Raw genomic sequence first — 21,335 nt, 5'->3', positions numbered from 1 at the left:
CATGTGAAAATACTACTAATTTTCATATATATGTAGATGCTATTAGGATAAAATTCAAAGTAATTTACATGTTAAACTGCATTAATAAAATAGTTCTATATAGTGTTCTACACCCATTTATCATTTCCCAATGAACTAATATCATGAATATAACCATTACCATTTGATCTCATAATTGGTGGGTGTATGTAAGTGTGTACATGTATGTATATGCATATGTGCACACGTGTGTGCACATGGTGCCACGGATCACACCGTGTCCATGCTAGGCAAACACTACCACTGATATGTGTCTCCACCCCCATGATCTCTCAATTTGTTTACTAGGTAGGAAAAAAAGATCCTTGTATTTAGAAAAGATTAGAAAGTATTGAACTACATAATGTCTAAAGTACCCATTGTATGTGCTTCAAAGAGGTGGGAGAATAGGAAAGGAAGAGAAGTTTCCCAAACACACTAAGAACTACACTTAGCAGTCAAAACGCACACAGCCATCCCAGCACCTCATTGGGAAAGGTGACCACCCAACTGTCCAGGTTCAAGAACAAAAGCAAAATGGCCAATGATAGCAATAATATTTACTGAACCCCCTTTCTCAAATACTCTTTCTCAAATACTTACTGAATTATGTTTCAGGCAAGAAAAAAAGACACACTAAAGCCAATCCATGAAAGGCCATCACTGAGGTTTTCTGAAGGAAACATCAGAGAGTAACTACAGTAATTTTCAATTCATAACTGACCAGTACAACTAGGAAACCTATGAAGCTGGGATGCTATTTGAGGAGAACTGGCCTGTTTGGGGCCAGTGACAGGCCTTCTCAAGGATGATCTGGTGAGCACAGTGTTGCCTATCTGTAATCTCAGCAACTTGGGAGGTTGAAGCAGGAGGATCACAAGCTGGAGGCCTGTACAACTGAGTGAGATCCTGTTTAAAAATGAAAAGTAAGCCGGGCGTGGTGGCGCATGCTTGTAATCCCAGCATTCGGGAGGCTGAGACTGGAGGATCGCGGTTCCTGAACAGCCTCAGCTGCTTAGTGAGGCCCTCCGCAACTCAGTGAGACCCTGTTTCAAAATAAAGAATAAAAAATAGGACAGGGGGTGCAGCTTGGAGGTCAAATGCCTCTGGGTCCCATCCCCAGACCCGCAAAAAATAAATAAAAAGTAAAATAAAAATAAAAAGTAAGCTAGACATGATGGCACACACTTATAATCCCAGTACTTGGCAGTACTGAGGCAAGAAGATCGTAGGTTCCACGCCAGCCTCAGCAACCTAGTAAGACTCAGTTTCAAAACAAAAAATTTTTAAAAGAAACTGAGGGCATAGCTTGGAGGTAGAATAACCCAGGGTTCAGTCCTTGTACCATAATAAATAATTAATTAGTTAAAAATAACGACAGGCAAGGTGGCACACACTTGTAATCCCAACATTTGGGAGGCTGAGACAAGAAGATCCTGGTTCAAGGACAGCCTCAGCTGCTTAGTGAGGCCCTTTGCAACCCAGTGAGACCCTGTTTCCAAATAAAAAATATAAAATAGGGCTGGGAGTGTAGCTCGGATGTAGAATGCCCCTAGGTTCCACCCCTTGTATGGAAGGAAGGAAGGAAGGAAGGAAGGTCGGAAAGAAGAAAGGTTGGGCTGGGAATGTAGCTCAGTGGTAGAGTACCCTGGATTCAATCTCCAGTATCACAGAAAGAAAAAACAAGAAGGGAATGATCTGCCAGAGCTGAGAGGCCAGAGCAGCTGAAGTGAGAAAGCGAGGGCATCTGTGGCTGAGCAGGAGGCCAGAGAAACACGGGAACTGAGCATAAAGCTTTCTAGGCATGGCCAGAATTCTTGGGTTTTTCACCTGACCAGACAGTGCACCATCAGTACCTCAAGGGTGCCCATCTTATAGCAGTTACATAGGAAACCATACAAATCGGCTCCAGGAGTTTCTGCATCGTCCAGCTGGGTTCACTACTGGGCAACACTTCCATCCTCATTACAAGTCATATTGCTGGGGAGAGATGAGTAAGAAGGTTGGAATGAGGCATCTATGAAGATGTCAATTCCAGTCTTCTGTATCAAAAGCACCAGGATCTCAAGAAGCTGTTTCATCCCAAGGATAAATTTCATAGCATAATCCCAACACGTTTCAATGCTTTAAGACAAGTCCAGCCAAGCGTGGTGGCGTACACTTGTAATCCCCATGCTTGGGAGGCTGAGACAGGAGGATCGCGCAGGTTCGAAGCCAACCTCAGCTACTGAGTGAGGCTCTCAGCAACTTAAGTGAGACCCTGTTTCCAAATAAAGTATAAAAAGTAGGTCTAAATATAGCCTGGAAGTAGAAAGTCCCCTGGGTTCCTCCCCCAGTACCACAAAGAATAATAACAATAATAATAAATAAAAAAGACAAGTCCGCATGCAAACATTAACCCTTACAACATAGAGAAACTGGCCAGGGTTATTTCAAGTCATTAGTCATTTTTCTAAAAGAATCACAACACATTAGAATCAGATCCCCCTACTTCACACAAAACCCAAAATTCAATTTATAAGTTTTAGTTATAAAGTATTAAATTCTACTTTTGTTGGGGGGGGGGGGATTCTGGGGATTGAAGCCAGAGGGGCACTCTACCTCCAAGCTATCCCCAGCCTTTTTTACTTTTGTTTTGTTTTGGCAGTACTAGGGCTTGAACCCAGGGACATTCTACATCTGAGCTATACCCCCAATCTATTTTTTATTCTTTATTTTGAAGCAAGGTCTCACTAACTTGTAGAGGGCCTCACTAAATAACTGAAGCTAGCCGCAAAACTTTGATCCTCCTGTATCAGCCTGCCAATACTGGCATTACAAGCCTGTGCCACCACATCAGCGTTTTTTAGTTTTTATTTTGAAACAGGGGGTCTTGGTAAATTACTGAGGCTGGCCTTAAATGTGTGATTCTCCTGTCTCAGTCTCTCAAGTACTGAGATTATAGGTGTGTCACTGCAGCTGGCCTCAAAGTATTAACTGTGTGTGTGTGTGTGTGTGTGTGTGTGTGTGTGTGTGTGTGGTGGTGCTGGGGATAAATTACAGGGGCTTTCTACCTCTGGGCTACACTCCCAGACCTATTTTATATTTTATTTGGAAACAGGGTCTCACTAAGTTGCTGAGAGCCTCGCTAAGTAGCTGAGGCTGGCTTCGAACCTGCGCAATCCTCCTATCTCAGTCTCCCAAGCGCTGGGATTACAAGTGTGTGCCACCATGCATGGCTAAAGTATTAACTTCTTAAGAACATTTTTGGCAAGTCAGGCATGGTGGTGCACACCTATAATCTCAGCTTCAGCAATTTAGTGAGGTTCTCAGAAGTAACTTAGCAAGACCTTGTTTCCAAACAAAAAATAAGAAGGGCTGGGGTTATAGCTCAGAGGTAGAATGCTCCTGAGTTCAATCCCCAGAAACACACACACACACATACACACACACACCATGCTACATTTGACATCTGCCTTTCACTGGAAAACAATAACAAAAAAATCTGCTCCCTATTATTCCACAACAATAGACTACATTAACTACATCCTAATTAAATGTTCTAAATCTGGAATGAAAACCATTGGGTTGGGAAAAAGGAAAGAGGAAAAACCCTGCATCTTTATAAAACTGCCCAAATTTACCTAGGATCAAGGTCCCAGTTGACTTTTGCATAGCTTAAATCATCAACTAGCCAGGATACACCTTCTTACTTTCAAAAATGGGAAGGTTATATATGGGATGAAATTTCATACAAAGGACTATTCAATAAACAAGAACCACAACCATCAAAAGAGGATCCTGAGGGTCCTGCGGCCAAGGAAGGCCAAGTAACAGAAGGGACTCTGGCTCAAGAGCCACTGCCACCAGCTTCCAAGACAGCAAAATCAGTCTCTTCTCCACCCACTTGCGTTCTCACCTCGGTGTCCAGCACTGCCCATGTAGCATGCCCTCAACCATGCAGAACCCAGCACAGTCAGTTCTGCAAAGGTACAAGAAGAAAGAGGGAGCCAGGCCACCTAGGTTTGAATCCAGCCTCTAAGACCAGATCCAACAAATGACTGCAGGATTTCAGCTCCCTTATCTGTGAAGTGGGCTGGCAATGGTGCCCTCCTACTTAACAGGATTCTCAGGAGCAGTAAATGACTAAACAGCACCTGTAACAGTGCCTGGCCGACAGTGGGAAGTCTCCATTTCATCCTTACCACCACCACCACTGCTGTCTGGCCTTCAGCAAGTCACTGTCCATTGCTAAGATATCTCCTATGGGCTGAGCATAGTGATGCACACATGCAATCCCAGTACTTGGGAGCCTGAGCCAGGAGGATCAGAGGCTCGAGACCACCATCAGCAACTTAGCAAGACCCTGTTTCAACATAAAAAATAAAGTCAGGCCTGGGGTGTAGCTCAGAGGTAGAATGACCCTAGGTTCAATCCCCAGTACCACATGCACATACATACAGATTCCCCCTCTGTAAAAATGATGTGCTGACTGCCTTGATCTTAGTAAGATCGCCCCTGGCTTAACTCCATCACAATTCCTTCAATCCTATCACAACTCTAAATCCTCCTAACACTCTAAGCTCTTAGACCAGCAACAGAGAGGGAAGAGGGCTGGCTCTCCTTCTACCCCAAGGAAGTGGATCAGCCCATAGAGCTCCAGCTCCTCCGACCACAGTGGAGCCAGCCAGCCTTCCTTATTCCAGACTTTTCGGAGATCAAAATATTCATCCCAGTACTCAAAACTGAAAACTGCACAGGTGCAAGAAAAGGACATACTTCAGAGAAAAGAAACCAGACAGGAAGAGACAAGGAACAATCAAAAGACCAAAGCAAACATGACAGACCAAAAATACACTCTGCCCATGAGGTTATCTTTTTAGCATCCTTCCTTTAACAGCAATTAAGAGAACTTCAAACTACAAGGCGGCTTTGTAGCAGGGAAAATGTTCCCTACCATGAAGCACAGCCCTCTGAAAATGATTTCCGTTCCAATTCAAAGCCAGCCCGAGTCTTCCCTGGGGAGCAAGTGTCTGGTCTCAGCAGACTCAGGTGCAAACACCTTTCTCAGGAGCAGTTATTGCCCAACACTTACTTAACCTTTACTCTGCCCAAAAGTTGAATCTGGACCTCAGATGACAGACTCCCCTCTTATCTGGCCCTCAGTCTTCAAGTCTGTAAAATGCAGGAGGGAGAAGTCAGGCCACCAAATTGCAAGTTTCTTAGGAGCATTAAAATGGTAAGATTCCACCAATGATTTCCACGTTGCAGAGGACAAGTTTGTTTTGATTAAATTTTTTTTTTTTGAGGTACTGGGAATGGAACCCAGGGGCATTCTACCTTCGAACTATACCCCCAGCTCTATTTATTTTTTACGGGTCTGGGGATGGATCTCAGGGGCATTCGACCTCCAAGCTACACCTCCTGTCCTACTTTTTATTCTTCATTTTGAAATCAGGTCTCACTGAGTTGCAGAGGGTCTCACTAAGTAGCTGAGGCTGTCCACGAACCGTGATCCTCTGGTCTCGGCCTCCCGAATGCTGGGATTACAAGTGTGCACCACCACACCCGGCCCCCAGCTCTATTTTAGTGTTTTCATTTCTGAAATAGTGTCTCCCTGAGTTAAAAGGGTCTTGTTAAGTTCCTGAGGCTGTCCGTGAACCTTGATCCTCCTGTCTCATCCCGAATGCAAGAATTACAAGTGTGTGCCACCACACCTGGCTAACTTTGTTTTATTTAAATGAGATTTGTGTGTGTGTGTATGTGTGTGTGTGTGTGTGTGTGGTACTGGGGATGGAAACTAGGGGCTTTTCTACCCCCAGGCTATACTCCCAGACATATTTTATACTTTATTTGGAAACAGGGTCTTACTAAGTTGCTGAGAGCCACACTCAGTAGCTGAGGCTGGCTTCGAACCTGTGCAATACTCCTGTCTCAGCCTCCCAAGCACTGGGATTACAAGTGCATGCCACCACGCCCAGCTAAATGAGGTTTAAAAATAAACATTTATTTGCTATTTCCTGCCTGAAGCTAGATTACTTGGGTTCAAATCCCCTCTACTGATAAGTAACTAACTGAGTTTTGAAAAATTATTTCTCTGTGCTTCAATTTCTTATCAGTAAAGTAAGGATAATATTACCTTCTTCACAGTGTTATTGTTAGGATTGATTTAGTTAATAAAGGTAAAGGATGCTGGGCACAGTGGCACACACTGATACTCTCAGCTACTCAGGAAGCTGAGTCAGGAGGTTCCCAAGTTTGAGGCTAGCCTGGTCCACTTAGCAAAACCATGTCTCAAAGTAAAAAGGGCTCAAGCTGTAGCTCAGCATTGTAGCTCAGTGGTAGAGTACTTGCCTGGAGTGCATGAGACCCTGTGTTCAATCCCCAGCACAATAAATAAATAAGTGTAAATTATCAAAAACTTAAAAGTGTGCCTGAAACATGGAAAACAGCATTAGTTTAGTGTGGTTATCCATTTTAATGTTACATTGCTATTTTTTCTATACAAAAAGAAAATTTATTTGGAAGACAGCATGCTTGGACAGACAGGGACACGGACACACACACACACACACACACACACACACACACACACAAACACAGGAAGTTCAGAAGGAACCTAAGTTCTGGTCATAATTTTGCCCCAAACTAACTGAATGTCCTTTGATGAATCACTGTGCCTGCAGATCTGTTTCCAGAACAGACAGCACAAGGGTTTCCCTGAAGTGTTCAGCTCAGAGACAAGCAAACTGACAGGCACACAGTTCTAAACCCCAGCGCCACAGGGCTATTTATCCTTAGTATTTAAAAAGCTAGGAATTTTTCATAAAAACCCCAAACATCCTAAATTCTAATAGACCTGACCCCTCAGCAGTGGTTCATAAAGTGTGGTTCCTGAACCAATAGCAGCCGCCTCACCTGAAAAATGTGTGAAAAATACAAATTTTCAGGCCCCATTCCAGACCTATAGAATCAGCAACTCTGGGAATGGAGCCCAGCACCCTGTGTTTAACAAGCAGGAGACTAGTACACACTGAAATTGGAAAACTACTGCAGTGGAAGAACAACTGACAGGTTCTGAGGCGCAGCGGCCCCCATTAGACAAAAGGACCAGAGGTGATCTCCCTTCAGGACTTATGCTCCCTCCAGACCCTGGGTTTCTTGACCCTGAGGACCAGCTGGTATTTAGGAGCCACTCACCACACTGGTTTCCCTTACCATTCATTCCTCCAGAGCCTCTGGCACACCAGCTCCGACCTAGATGAGACACCTCCTCTCACAACAGGGTTACGAGCCCCTCGGCACCGTGTGCCAGGAGGATAGTGCTGCTCCAAGTCAGAAACACAGCCGGCGTGAAAGCAGACTGTGCACACCAAGGGCACAGTTGAAAGAACAAACTGTGGAGATTCTCATATTAATCACAACACAATCCGCACAAGCAGCTGCTATTAAGAACAGCTGCAGCTGCTAAAATGGTGATCTTGAAGCCGCCTAAAAAAGTGCTTACAAGTTGAATAGCAATCCAGGCGCAGCTCGGGCACGTGGAGACCTGTAGTCCCTTGGCTTGGTTCCGGCCCTGGAGTTCAGTGACTCTCTCTAGCCCAGAAATCCTCCTCCTTCTGTTCCCAAGAAAGGATGGGACGGGATAGAGAGAAGGTTTTTAGAGTTGGTAATAACAAAGAATTGGGGTGAGCTTCAATACTTGAGATGGATCCTACCTCAACCATTCAGTGACCTTAAGTGAGTTACTAGACTTGATCATTTTTCTATGTTAAAAAAAGACACTAAACCAGGTACAGTGGATACAGTGATACACGCCTGTAATCCCAGTACTGGGGAAACTGAGACAGGAGAATCACAGGTTCAAGGCCAGGCTCAACAACTTAGCCCTGTGAGGTCCTCAGCAACTTAGTGAGATTCTATTTCAAAATAAAAAGAGCTGGGAGTATAGTTCAGGGGTAGAATGTCTTTGGGTTCAACCCCCAGTAAACTACATACACACGCTGAAGCCCTGACAGTCTTCAAACCCTGAAAAGAAGCCAAATAAGCAAAAGGGAACTCAGAAAAGTATAAATGGTATGTTAAAATGTTCATGATAGCTGGGTGTACAAGTCAGAGGTAGAATGTCCCTGGGTTCAATCTCTCATACCACAAAAAACACTAATAATGCCTACTTCATAGGGTTGTTAAGAGAAATAAGTCAAATGAATATATTTCATAAATTTTGGAAGACTAGATTAAAAGCAAAATCTCACTATCATCCCATGAAAGCCACCTTTTGACTCATAAATCATCAAATGTACACCTTACTATTTCTAGCCTAGGGCAATCAGAGGTGAAATCAGAGACTCACAGGCTACAAAGGACCTTTTCAGCACCTGTAATCCAACCTTCCTTTGTTCCTGTCACCAACACCCCAGCCCTGAGTGCCAGGGAGGAGAGCCCAGCCCAGGTGTAGTCCCAGGTGGAGAGCTCCTGCAAGAAGCTCCCTGCAGTCCTCAGCCAGCCCTGACCTGAGCACAGCCCGCTCCTCTGTGCAGAAGCCTGGAGGACTTGCTATAATGTAAACAGCTTTGAAAGCTGTTCAAGTCTACCCCCCTCCAGGGACTTTATACTTCTCTATCATTTTTTGCTTCATCCTACCCAGTTATCTCCCATCATAATATTCTGTGCTTCTTGTTTTTCTTCCAGCGCATATTCTGTTTATTTGCATGTTTAATCTTGTTAAGTCCTCCAGAGAACAGAAGCCTATGGAGGTATGATCTTGCTCCTCTTATTCACCACTCTGTGACTTACATAGTAATTGCACCATAGTAATTACTCCAGCACACCAACATATGCTAAATGAATTTGTGAATTAATAAGTGAGTGCGTAGCGTAGCGCCACTGTATGCACATTTTAGACATTCGGATACTAGCCGAAAGAAACAAAGACCTGAACAAGATGTATGCCAACTCCCACTACTGACTTGACTCAAATCATAAGTAGTAATCAAGTCTTCCTGCGTTGAGAAAAAAAAATGTAAAAAATAAAGAAACAAACGAAGTTACAGTTCCCAGTGCCCGCTTTATTCAGAGCAGCACTGTCCCTGGTTATCTCTTTTATCTTGTGCAGGGGGAACTCATGAAAAGGCACTTAAGTGGATGAAAAACAGATAGCTGTTTCCTAGAGACAAGACCTCACAGCAGGGCGTAATTATGAACTGTCCTTAAAGAGATCACTCAGTTGGCAAGTACTTACCCAGACTCATTGTGAATACTGTCACAGACCCTAAGAACCAGTTAGGTAAGACCTAACAATCAGACCCGGAGAATGCATGTCTACAGGGCTTGTACTTACCCACTTTAATCTCAGCCAGTACTACCCACTGTAAACGCTCAGCTCAGGAAGAGAGCAGGAAAGCCCAGAGGTGAATGAAATTGCTACCCTGGCCTTGTCTGAGAATACAGAATCATCAGGGATTTCTTCCAGCAACCCAGGAGCAAGGTCTCGGTAGGAAAGCCCTGTAAGCTCTTGGCAAGCAGTGTACAGCAACAGAGGACACTAGATAGATCCTCTGAACCTTGAACTAAGCTACATCACTTCCCAGTCTCAGGATGCCATCTGCAAGTAGAATAAGATCTTTCTCAAAGGCCTATTCCAAAGAATATTATACTAGAAGTGAATATGAACATTTTTTTGTGGTAAGGTAAATCCCTATGGATATCAAATAAGAATAGCTTATAATAAAGAATTGCTATGACTGGGATTCCAGGGAAGAAGCATCTGATCACTTAGAGGATGATTGATAAGCCTATTACACCTTAATTGGGAAAAACAATGAGTTTCTGCTGTGTAAAGCCCAAGAGTGAGCAGAGCAGGCAGAGGTCCAGGACCACCCTCAAACACCCACAGGAGCAAAGTCCAGGTCCACAAGAAAGGGAACATTCCTACACTTTGCCAGTTGCCATTTGCTGCTCTTGGTGAATAACCTCCAACAATCAACTTTGGACATTTCTTACACTGACCTATGGTAAGTCTTTAGGAGTGTAAATATGCCCCATGTCAAGAGAATCCTCCTGTACTCCTCTGCCACATAAGAAGATAAGATCAACATTTTCTTGACTCCAGAAAAGACGATAAAGCATGGCTTAACAGAGAGGAAAATGATAGGACAATGTCAGGGAGGACTCATTTCTTTTAAAATGCCTAAAATAAGAACTTCACAAAGTAGAGTTGTAAAGAATGACTCAAGTCACCCCACACTTAGTATCTAATGTGTACATGAACCTGCTGGGTGTTGCAAATATAAAAGACAGGAAAGGCGTACTAAGGGCCATAAAAGGGACAAGGTCTTAGGAGAACACAGCAGAAGGTAAACATTTTCCTTCTTGGAGAGAGATAGGAAAGCTTAGAGTCAAGTGGCTTTTGAGCTAGACAAGGAAGACAACATATGGACAGGACACCTAGGGCCATGTGCAGAAACTGGGACTCTTGTTTCTGTGACATGGATCCTCTTGATAGGCAGGTCAACTCTGATTCCTGTAAAGGATATTAAATGAAGGTGGTAACAGTACATAAAATTTCAAAGAAAATCAGTATTCAAATATAATGTTTTAAAAGTAAATTTGTTGAGCCGGGCGTGGTGGCGCACGCTTGTAATCCCCGCGCTTGGGAGGCAGAGACAGGAGGATCGCGCAGGTTCGAAGCCAGCGGCGCGCGCTGGCTTAGGAGACCCTGCTTCCAAATAAAAATGTAAAAATGGGTCTGGGAGTGTAGCCCGGAGGTAGAAGGGCTTCCAGGAACCCCAGTACCACCAAAAAAAAAAAAAAAGTAAATTTGTGGTATCATGTGATGATTAATACATTAATTGCTGCTATTTGAAGGAACAATAAATGATTTTTTAAATATCTGCAACAAGAAGCCAGGTGTGATGGCGCATGCTTGTAATCTCAGGATTTGGAAGGCTGAGATAGGAGGATCACAGTTCGATGACAGCCCCAACTACACTGCTCAGTGAGACCCTGTTTCAAAAAATAAAAAATAAAGAATAAAAAAATAAAGAATAAAAAATAGGGCTGGGGTTGTAGTTTGGAGGTAGACTGCCCCTGGGTTCCATCCCCAGTACTGCAAATAAATAAATAAATAAATAAATAAATAAATAAATGCAATAAATGTAGTGTGAAATGACAGTATCTCTTGTGTCTGACGCAACAGAAACACGGGAATCACTAACACTACAATGGTTTGTTATCTACATTTCTAATTTATTTATTTATTCATTATGTATTTATATATGTATTTGTCCATTCACTTATTTATTTTGTGGTACTGAGGACTGAGCTCAGGAATGCTCTACCACTACGCTATATCCCCCAGCCCTTCTATTTCAGGAAAGAGTCTCAGTTAAGTTGCTCAAGTCTTGAACTTATGATTCTGTTGTCTCAGCCTTCCAACTATTGGAATTACAGTAATGCATGACCATGTCAGTTTGTTATCTACATGTTTAATGGAAAGAAATATTTTACTTTGGTAAGAGGTTAATAAAAATAAAAATGTCCTTGTTTTCCATTCAAGTTCACAGACACCATGTTAATTGTTTCTATGGACCATGTTAGAAAACTCTGATAAATAGATAGCCTAAGCAATGGAAAAACATGAAAAATACAGGGTATGTTATGTGACCAGGTAGAATATGCAAAAAGAGATAAGAGGTGGCATTGAAAGGCTGGTAAAACCCTCAAAGTCACCACTGGGACAGTCCATCAACCCCCATCACTATATCACAGAATGTGCTCTAAAATCCAGAATGTATCGTCTCTGTGAAAAAAGAAAAGAAAGAAAAGAAGAAAGGAGAACATCATTCCACAGATTTCCAATTATAGCTCCCCTTTCGAAGTATGGTAGGTGACAGCATATTGATAAATTTATAAAAAGAGCACATAGCCCATATGATCCTTGTTATGTAACTGTGTGCAAACAAGTATGTGTGGGTGCATGCATGTGTAGAAACATACATGTCTAGAAAATATGCACATTAAAATCTTAATAGTAATTAGAATATGGGAGCACTTTTACTTTTTCCTTCATCTTCCCCCCCCCCACCCTTGGAAAGTAAGCAAAAGAAAGCCCAACAGAGTTTAGGAGGCTTATTCAGGACAACACACATACGACAGAATACAAAGCTGAGCTGGTACCAGAACTCAGAAATGTCCTTCTTTTGTAGTGCACAAAAGATTTAAAATCAGAATTGGATGCAGCCAAACACAGGAAGTAGGTGTGAATACTACATATTCTTACATATTCAGAAAACTGAAGCTAAGTCTGTTAAGTGACTTGCCCAAAGTCACTGGAGAAGTCAGAGCTAGTGTATGGGCCGGCTGGCCCTCCTGAGTGGAGAATATCAACCTTGTTGAAAGCAAGGGCTTTGTGTCATGACCTCGGGTTCCATTTATGCCACCTACCTTCTGGTAAACCTGGGCAAATTCCCCAGTTTTTTCCCATCCTGGGGTTCCTCATAGTTCTTTACTTTGAAGAGTTACAGTGATGATCTAATGATACAATGATGTCAAATCCTATTATAGCCTTGGATGGCGTGAACACTCTTATTGCAATCACTACGCCTCACTGCTGGATTCCAGGTATAGGGGCTCCACTATTTCCTTCCAGGAGCTGGCAGACAGATCAGCTCATGAGGCTCAGGAGCCTGGTTCTGGGCTCAAAAGTCAGCCAGGATCATGGTCGTTGCACTTAGGAGCAGATCTACCAGACAAGAGAATGTGCAGCCTCAGGCCTAAAACAGAATAGCGCAAACAAGTGCTGAGCAGCCAGTTGGGGATCTCTAGCGATTCTGAATCAATATATCTGAAATGGGATCAGAGATTCTGAATTGTTAAAAAGCTCCCTGAGAGAACCTAAAGGGCTAACATTCAGTGACAACTTCTCAGTTTGACTAGAGGGAATCTAAAGTGTCTGTGAAAGCTGGGTGTGGTGGCGCACACTTGTAATCCCAGTACTTGGAAGGCTGAGACAGAAGGATCACGCAGGTTCAAAGCCAGCCTCAGCAGCTTAGTGAGGCTCTCAGCAGCTCAGTGAAACCCTGTTTCCAAATAAAATATAAAAGAAGTTTGGAGGTGTAAACTGGAGGTAGAAGGCCCCTGGATTCTATCCCCGGTACCACAATAAATAAATAGTCTGTTGGCATGGTGGCGCACGCTTGTAATCCCCGCACTTGGGAGGCAGAGACAGGAGGATCATGCTGGTTCGATGCCAGCCACACTGGCGTAAGAGACCCTGTTTCAAAAATATAAAATAGGTCTGGGAGCGTAGCCCAGAGGTAGAAGGGCTTCCAGGAACCCCAGTACCACAAAAAAATAAAAAATAAATAAGCAAATAGTCTGTGAACACACAAGGGTCTCAACATGATCATGACTAAGCATCGCCCAACAAGGGGCACAACAAGGAGTCACACCAGGACCCAGGACTATGAACAGTTCCAGTGCTTGTCAAGGATGGAGGTCCAGAACTATGGAGGAGGAACTGACAAATTCAAATTAGCACAGAAATAAATGTTTACAGGGCCACCCCCTGCCCTGGACATGTGATGTTTGCAGAACAGGAAAAAACTTTAGAAATTATCTTGTGATTTATACAGCTAGAGCGCATTACAAAGTACAACTCTAGGGAACTTGCCAAGTAGTTGGAGGACCATGAAGCAACAATTCACAATAAATATTGCCGGATGAATTCATTAAGAGAAAAATGGCATTCAAACACCAGAAAGTCAGAGCTTAGCTACACTGAAAGAAATCCCTAAAAATACAGTAGGTCCAGGAGCACTCCAAAAACTCTACCAAATATGGATCTTTAAGTAGTTAGTGGTATTTATTTATTGGCCTGGGAGGAGACAAAGCCAGCAAACTATTCTCTCAAAGTTAAGTGAAAAGAAGCAGGGCAGGGGTCTCCAAAGATCCTTTTGAATTTCTCAATGTTTTGGTTCACTATTTTATCCTCAGAATCTTGTATATTAGCAAACAATATTATATTGAGTATTTTGTTGAGTGCATAAAAGGATGAGGGGCAAAAAGAGGTGCAGCCGGAGACAGTCAAAGAGAAAGTATCCCCCCTCTTACAAGCTAAGCAGGACACTGAGTGGGGTATTCCCCAGGAAGCGAGGCCTGTGGTTTGTTTGACCCAAGAGGGATAGGAACTGATTGCTATTATTGTGAAAGGAACATGAGCTTTTGAGTCAAAAATACCTAGGTCTAAATTCAAGTTCTGTATGCTTGGTATAAATACATGACCTCTTTGAGTCTCAGAGTTTCATCTTTAAAGAGGAATCTACTTCATCTTCAAAATAGGTGGATGACACTTATTCTTAAAGTTGTCTGAAGAATAATGGATTTATGCAAAGTATCTAGCACCACAGTCAGCACATAGTGTGAACTTAACAAATGACAATGTATAGTGGAATTAATCATGCCCTCTGCAGCCAGAACCAGTATCCTCCTAGGCTGCCCCTAATTGTACTCCATAGTTCTTTCTGGTGTCAAGCTGCAGAAATAATCCCAGCTGAAGTTTTCATAAAGCACATTTTTTGAATAATTCTCTGTGGCTTTTTTTTTAATTTTATTTTTATTTTTATTTTGTGTGTGTGTGTGTGGGCCTGGGGATGGAACCCAGGGGCATTTGACCTCCAAGCTATACCCATTACCCTATTTTTTATTCTTTTATTTTGAAACTGGGTCTCACTGAGTTGCAAAGGGCCTCACTAAGTAGCTGAGGCTGTCTGTGAACCACGATCCTCCAGTCTCATCCTCCCGAATGCTGGGATTACAAGCGTGCACCACCACACCCGGCTGTACATTTCTTGAATAACAAAGTTATATATATATATATTCCTTTTCAGTTAGCAAATTAATTTCACTTTCAGACATAATTCTAAAATGATGCATTACTAGTATCCAGTTTAATAGATTAAAAAAAAAAAAAAAAACTATGACCATACAACCGGCAAGAGGTAGACTGGGACTGGAAGTACAGATTTTTAACATTTTGTTATGATGATCATAATTTTCTCAATCAAAAATTCAAATAGGTGATCTCATTATGGAATGAAGTACTTGAACTCAGACTGCTCCAGAAATTACTTCAGATGCTGCTTATATTATGCTAATACTTTTAGATGCAATCAGAAAGAAAATCCTGAAAGAAGTAATTTATTTAAAACAAAGCTCAGCGTCTGGATTTCATGCATCTATTCTCAAGTAGATGAGGAACAGGACTTATAGTCAGGCTGACCCAAGGTTTTTTTTGTTTTGTTTTGTTTTGTTTTGTTTTTGCTGTACTGGGGATGGAACCCAGGAGCATTCTACCTCTGAGCAACACCACCGGCCCTATTTTTTTATTGTTTATTTTGAGACAGGACCTCACTGAGTTGCAGGGGGCCTCACTAAGTAGCTGAGGCTGTCTACAAACCACCATCCTCCTATCTCAGCCTCCCAAATGCTGGGATTACAAGCATGCATCACCATGCCTGGCCCGAGTTTTAAGAATATCACCACCACTTATTAGTAATGGAAACCTTGTTTCTTAACCCCACAAAGCTGCAATATTTTCATCTGTGTAATGGGAAAGCAATATCTACTTAAAAGATTATGTGAAGTTCCTGGCCCCAAGATGATCAGCAAATAACAGCTACTCTAAGGACCATGCCATGGTACTGACCACTTTGTAAGACAAGTGACTGCTATCTCCAGCTTCTGCGTGCCCTCCCTTCTACATATGTTCAATGGAAACACAACCAGTCCCCATCCAACCTTGCCAGGGAATGAAGATAACAAAAGAGCCGGTAGAGACATTATGCAAATACTAAATATTATTAAAACATTAATGAACTCTGGCAATTTCCCTGAATTTTGATAAATGGTGTTTATTATGCACTGCCAGCCTCTCACACAATCTGGGCTCTCAAACATTAACTAGATAATAACAGCAATCATTCTCCTAAAAGACCAAGGTGTAAAGAAATAAGGGGCGAGTCTGGATGATTTCAGCTAACACCTGCCTGCCTCCGAAGGCATCAGAATCTCTGTCCAAACAAGACAACATCAGGCCAGATCACAGAGCCCACAGTGGCCACCAGTGGGCTCAGATCAGCCCCAGAGCCTGTGCAGAGCCCTGCTTTGACAGGACATTACTGTGTGTTGACACTGACAGATAACTGTTTATGACAACTCTCTACCACCCACCCTTTTGCTCTTCTTTGTAAAATTCTTCCACCTAGACAAAATGAAAAAGGGCCAGGGAAGCCAGAGGGGCGTCAGTCCAGGCTGACAATCTATACAGATAGTGGCTTGCCTGGCCATCATCCTCCCAATTGCCTAACACCAGAGGCAGCATTAACCACTGCTCCATTAAAGAGGCTTGTACCTAATTCCTCGGCCATTTCATCCTGTGTGAGAGTATAATGTTTTTAGGCTGCTGACAATTCTCAGGTGCAGTTCAGACAGAGACAGAACAAAGCCAAGAAAACTACGCGCCCCCCCCCATTTCCAACATCACCAATTTCCAGAACCCAGGGCCTGAAGCCACCCAAGTGACACCTTAACAAGCTGGGGGTCATTAAGACACCTCATTCTCATATTCATGAAAGACCCAAGGCTGTGGCAAGTGAAACAAAGTGTACAAAAAGAGATTTTGTTTCCTAAGCCAAGCACAAATCTGCTTTAGAAAAAGTAAATCCACATGGGGACACTGGCTGTCGCCAAACCTTCACTTGTCTAGAGCAGCCAGCACCTCATTAAAGGAAAGCAAGGGCCTCCGAAATGAATGCCATGCCACACACAGGCCAGCTCATTTCACCATCTGCCTTCTAGCGTCCAGAGGGGCAAAGGGCTTGAATGACTCTCCTGAATGTTCTCTCCTGCAGGTGGAAATACCAAATTCCCAGGAGGAAGAAAGACTTCTCTGGCAAGGTCAACAGAGTGAAAAAGGAATGGAAGCAAATCTGATTCACCTGTCAACACAAGGCCACCCCTGACATTAAACACACGCATAAATTAAGCACCCTGGAATAATTCGACCTTTATATCTGGATAAAGGCTTTGCTTATCTCATGTAAGGCTAACAGAGAAGTTCCTAATGAGCCAGGCATTTAAACTTAGCCCTGCACATCATCTCCCAGTGTCTGATCCATGACTACCTGGAGGGCTGTGGCCCACTATCTTCTTCTAGTTAAGGACCTAGAGGAAGAGACAGGAAAATTGATGTGGGGGCTGTAATGGCACAGTGGCAGCTCTTATTTATACCAAAGAGGAAGGCCATGATTAAGCAACTTAAATAACTGCCCTGAGCTTTCCACATGTGTCTCCACCTTCCTCACAATCACTATGTAGCTTTTCAGCTGTGGAAGCTTTGTAAGTGTTTCAAGTTCCCTCTGAAAGCTTGTTCTTACCGGTCATAGATTTAATAAATAAACAAGGATAATTCATCTAAATAGTCTGTCTCACTACATAGTCTGTCTCACTAAAGATCTTTTCAAGCCTGGCGCACACTCCTGAATACATCTTGGGGGGTGGGGGGGGTGCAATAAAAAGGTTAAAAGCTAGCCCCGAGTTTTACCATGTTCCATCCAACTTTAACACTACTGGGAGACCACGTTCAGTGTGTATTACTCCTCTCTCTCTCTCTCTCTCTCTCTCTCTCTCTCTCTCTCTCTCTCTCTCTCTCACACACACACACACACACACACACACACACACACACACACACAAGGTATCCCAGGATGAAACCACGAAAAGACAACCTGCTGAAGCAGATCTCAAGAGGAAGGAAAAAGCTCGGGTCTTCCTCGGTGGCCGAAAGACCTTTGCAATCATTCTCCACTCCCTGGCAACTGGCGGAGGGTATGTTTGCAGAGCGCACACAGAGCTGCCTCAGAGCAGCGCTGTACTGGGGCAGCAGTTCTGCGGAATGTCAACGGTAGAGCCACACACTGCATGTCCGCCACGGTTCCCCTAGAGGAGCTGCAAGCGACGTCCACGGCTCCCCGCGGCGGACACTCGTTTTACAACTCATTAGCAATCACGCCAAGGGCAGGACGCTTGGAGAAGGGTTTGGTCCCCAAGGCCCGGATCAATGATTTTCCCTTACCCAGCCTTCAATAATCTCCCAGGACCCATAGGTGAGGGGCGGGGAGGTGGGTGCGTGCGGTACATTTTCTAAGCCCGGGGTCTCCCGGCCCTAACTCTGGGCACCTCTCCTGGTCAGCGCCAGAGCAATGCACAAGCAGGAGGGGGCCAACGCTCCCCTGCGGTCGGGGCTCTGCGCCTGGTCATTCTCGACCAGAGAATTAGGGATTCCGAGCTCAGCAACCACCCTGGAGAAGCACCGGAAATGTTCCCCATCGCTTCAAAGGGAAGTCGGTTTGCAAATCAAAGTTGCGGGAACTCCAGGCGCCCAGAGTACTTGGGCGGGTTACTCAGGAACACCCAACAAGTTTGGCCACCGGGGGCTCGGCATGACAGCGCCGCGCCGCACGGCGAGAGAAGCAACTTGTCGCTCGGGCGAGGAGCCGGAGCCGGGAGCTCGGGAGAGGACCCCGAGCCCGCGCCGGGCGGCCAGGTCCCCGCCTCGCGGAGCCGGAGCCCTGGGCTGCACAGCGCCCCCGGGTCCCACCTGGACGCGCGGCCGCCGGCGCCTCCCCAGCACCTCACCTGCCTGCGAGCCCCGGCGGCGGAGCAATTAACAAAAGAGCCGGCCCAGGGGGGAGGAAAGGGACACCCCGGCAAAGAGTGGCCCTGAGGGGAGGGCAGGCAGCTCGGCTTGCGGCAGAGAAGGAAGGGAAGAGGCGGAACAGATGGGTAACCCCCGGGCGCCCGGCTCCGGAGGAGGACGCGCTCGAGAAGGGGGAGCGGGTCCTCCGCTCCGCTGCCCATCACACGCACACACCTCCCCCTGTTCCCTCCTTACCCAGCATGGAAAAGATGAAATCCTTGGCAGTGTGGATCTCCAGCGCTCTCTGGTCGTCGTATTCCCGCTGGTCGTGCTTGGTAAATTCTTGGATGAGTTTGTTCAATTCCTCCATCCGAGCTCCGGATCTGAAATCCAGCTCCGGGAACGCAGGCTTGTTGTTACAGCCCAGGGAGGCTGCCTTGCTGGCGGTGGGAGCCGCCATCTTCATGCAAAACGCGCCGAGCAGCAGCTCCGCGGCGGCGGCGCCCACCCCCGCGGCTCCCGCCCCCGGCTCCGGCGCCCGCGGGGCTCGGCGGGGCGCGGCCGGCTGCGGGGGGCGCGTGTGGCCCCGGCCGGGCCGCCCCGAGGCTGCGCGCCCTGCGCTCCCCCCCGCGCTGGCAGCGGCGACCGAGGCCGGAGCGCCGGCCCGAGCCTCCCCCTGGGCGAGGAAAGTGAAGTGGAAACAATGTGAAATTCACCAGCTCCGAAATCAACAAGCTGCCGGCTCCCGGTGTTACGGAGCCAGCGCCAGCGTCCCCATTTAAAGGGACAGCGCACCCGGTGGAAAGAAAAAATAAATAAATGACCGAGGTCTGCGCGTCGGTCTCACTTGCCGATCGGTCCTCGGGCAGACGTGCGAGGTGTGGACGTATTCTTTCTCCACCTCCGCCACCCCGCTTGGGGGGCAGGGCTTGCCTAGCGCCTTCAAGGAGAAAGGAGTCTTCCTGGTCTGATTTTAAGGGCGGTGTCCCGGACGAGGACGTCCCTACGGGCGCTTTTCCATCTCTATCCCAAGAACTCCAGTACCTTTAGGTCGTGAAGCCTGCCTCAAGGAACAGGAAACCCATCGTCTGCTCTTTTTTGCATAGATCACCAAGAATTATAGGACCACGCGTATCGAAAAGGGTGGCCACCCCACTCTGTTCTACGCGCACGCATGACCCGCTAAAGTGTTTATACTTTTGCCCTAGGTAATTCGTTTTTCGGAATAACAGCTTATTCGACTTAACATATTATGAGTTAATGAGGTCCATCCTGCTCTAACGTAAAGATAGGGAAACTGAAGTGTCCGAGTGGGGGAGGGGAACAATGCCTTGCCCCAGCTTCCAGAGCTTGGTGAATGGGCAGGTGAAGATTCCACTCGTAGAATTTTTCCGCTCAGTTTGCCAGACGCAATCCCAGAATCCCGGCGTGGCAGTAAGCCACAGGGCACAGTCCCTCACATGGAACTAGGCTTTCATGACAAGGCAGGTTCAGTCTGAGTCACAGCCCTTCTGACAGATAGGATCTTAAAGGTGGCTTTCAATTTTCTGTGACTCAAACACTTAAAATGCCTCTTGGCTCTTAGAAACGAAGGTTATCTTCCTCCCAGATCTCCAGAACGCATCTCTTCTCCATCCCAGAGTCTTTGATTTGGATCACACCCTTTCGGTTTTCTTACTTGGATTTTCATAACCAAGGATGCAAATTATTTTATTAAACTTAGGAGTCCAGGCTCTACCTTACCTTCCTCTGTAAAGGAAGAAGAATAATTCCTGAGTCGCAGGTTGTTTAATGGATTAGATAAAATAAAATGGGTCTAAGACTTACCATAAGGGATAAAAAGTGCTTAATAGAGGTTAGCTATATCAGCTTCTACTATTGTTGGTATGAACTTAATTCTTTCTCTATTCCACAACCTATTCTCCACATTGTTGCCACTGTGATCTTTAGGAAACATACATCTGGTCACCGACATCTTCCTGGAATTTCTCTCTTTCCATCTTATACCTGAACCGATCCCAGAGCAGTCTTTTTTTTTTTTTTTTTTTTTTTTTTTCTAGAGCTTCTCCAAGTCCCCCACTCTCCCTGGCCAAGCTGGGTGACAACCTTTCCTTCCTTGGAACCTCCACTGTGCCCTGCCAGAGGCTTTGGAGAGATGCTGATGGATGTTGACCTTGCTTTCTTATGTTACTGAGAGTTTCAGACTATGGGATTATGAGGAGGAAGACTCCATCTTGCTCACCTTTGTATTCCCCAAGGCATCCGGCCCTGCTCATGGTACCCTGTGTTTATCCAGTGAGGCAATTACTGAAGAACTTTGGCCTAACTGGGTCATTTCTCTTGCTTTTGGCCTCCTTCACTTTATTATTGTCTTTATTTTTTACATGCATGCATTTATATATTTATTCATTGACTTATGGTGGCAGTGGTAATAGGGATGGAACCCAGGGGCATTCTTACCTCTGAGCTCTACCCCTTGTCCTTTTGTTTGTTTGATTAACACTAAGTTGCAGAGGTCCTCACTAAATTGCTGAAGCTGGCTGCAAACCTGTGATTTTTCTGTGCCAGCTTCCCAAGTACTGGGATTACAAGCATGTGCCACTATGCCCAGCCTTCATTTCTCTTTAAAACAAGCTTCCTC

General features: G+C 45.0%; 1 protein-coding gene across 1 annotated transcript in view; it reads right to left on the bottom strand.

The window, feature by feature from the left end:
- Window positions 1-19,160, bottom strand: part of MB21D2 (Mab-21 domain containing 2) — a gene marked incomplete at both ends in the record, with an annotated part of 128,117 nt that extends 108,957 nt beyond the window's left edge. Inside the window, one exon of the mRNA XM_080696230.1 lies at window positions 18,950-19,160. Coding sequence (XP_080552356.1) covers window positions 18,950-19,160 — 211 coding nt within the window. The remainder of the gene's footprint in view (window positions 1-18,949) is intronic.
- Between the last annotated feature and the right edge of the window lie 2,175 nt (window positions 19,161-21,335).

This window comes from Muscardinus avellanarius (genome assembly GCF_963383645.1).
Source record: "Muscardinus avellanarius genome assembly, chromosome: 5".
Taxonomy (NCBI): Eukaryota; Metazoa; Chordata; class Mammalia; order Rodentia; family Gliridae; genus Muscardinus; species Muscardinus avellanarius.
This window is presented reverse-complemented; position numbering and strand designations above follow the sequence as displayed.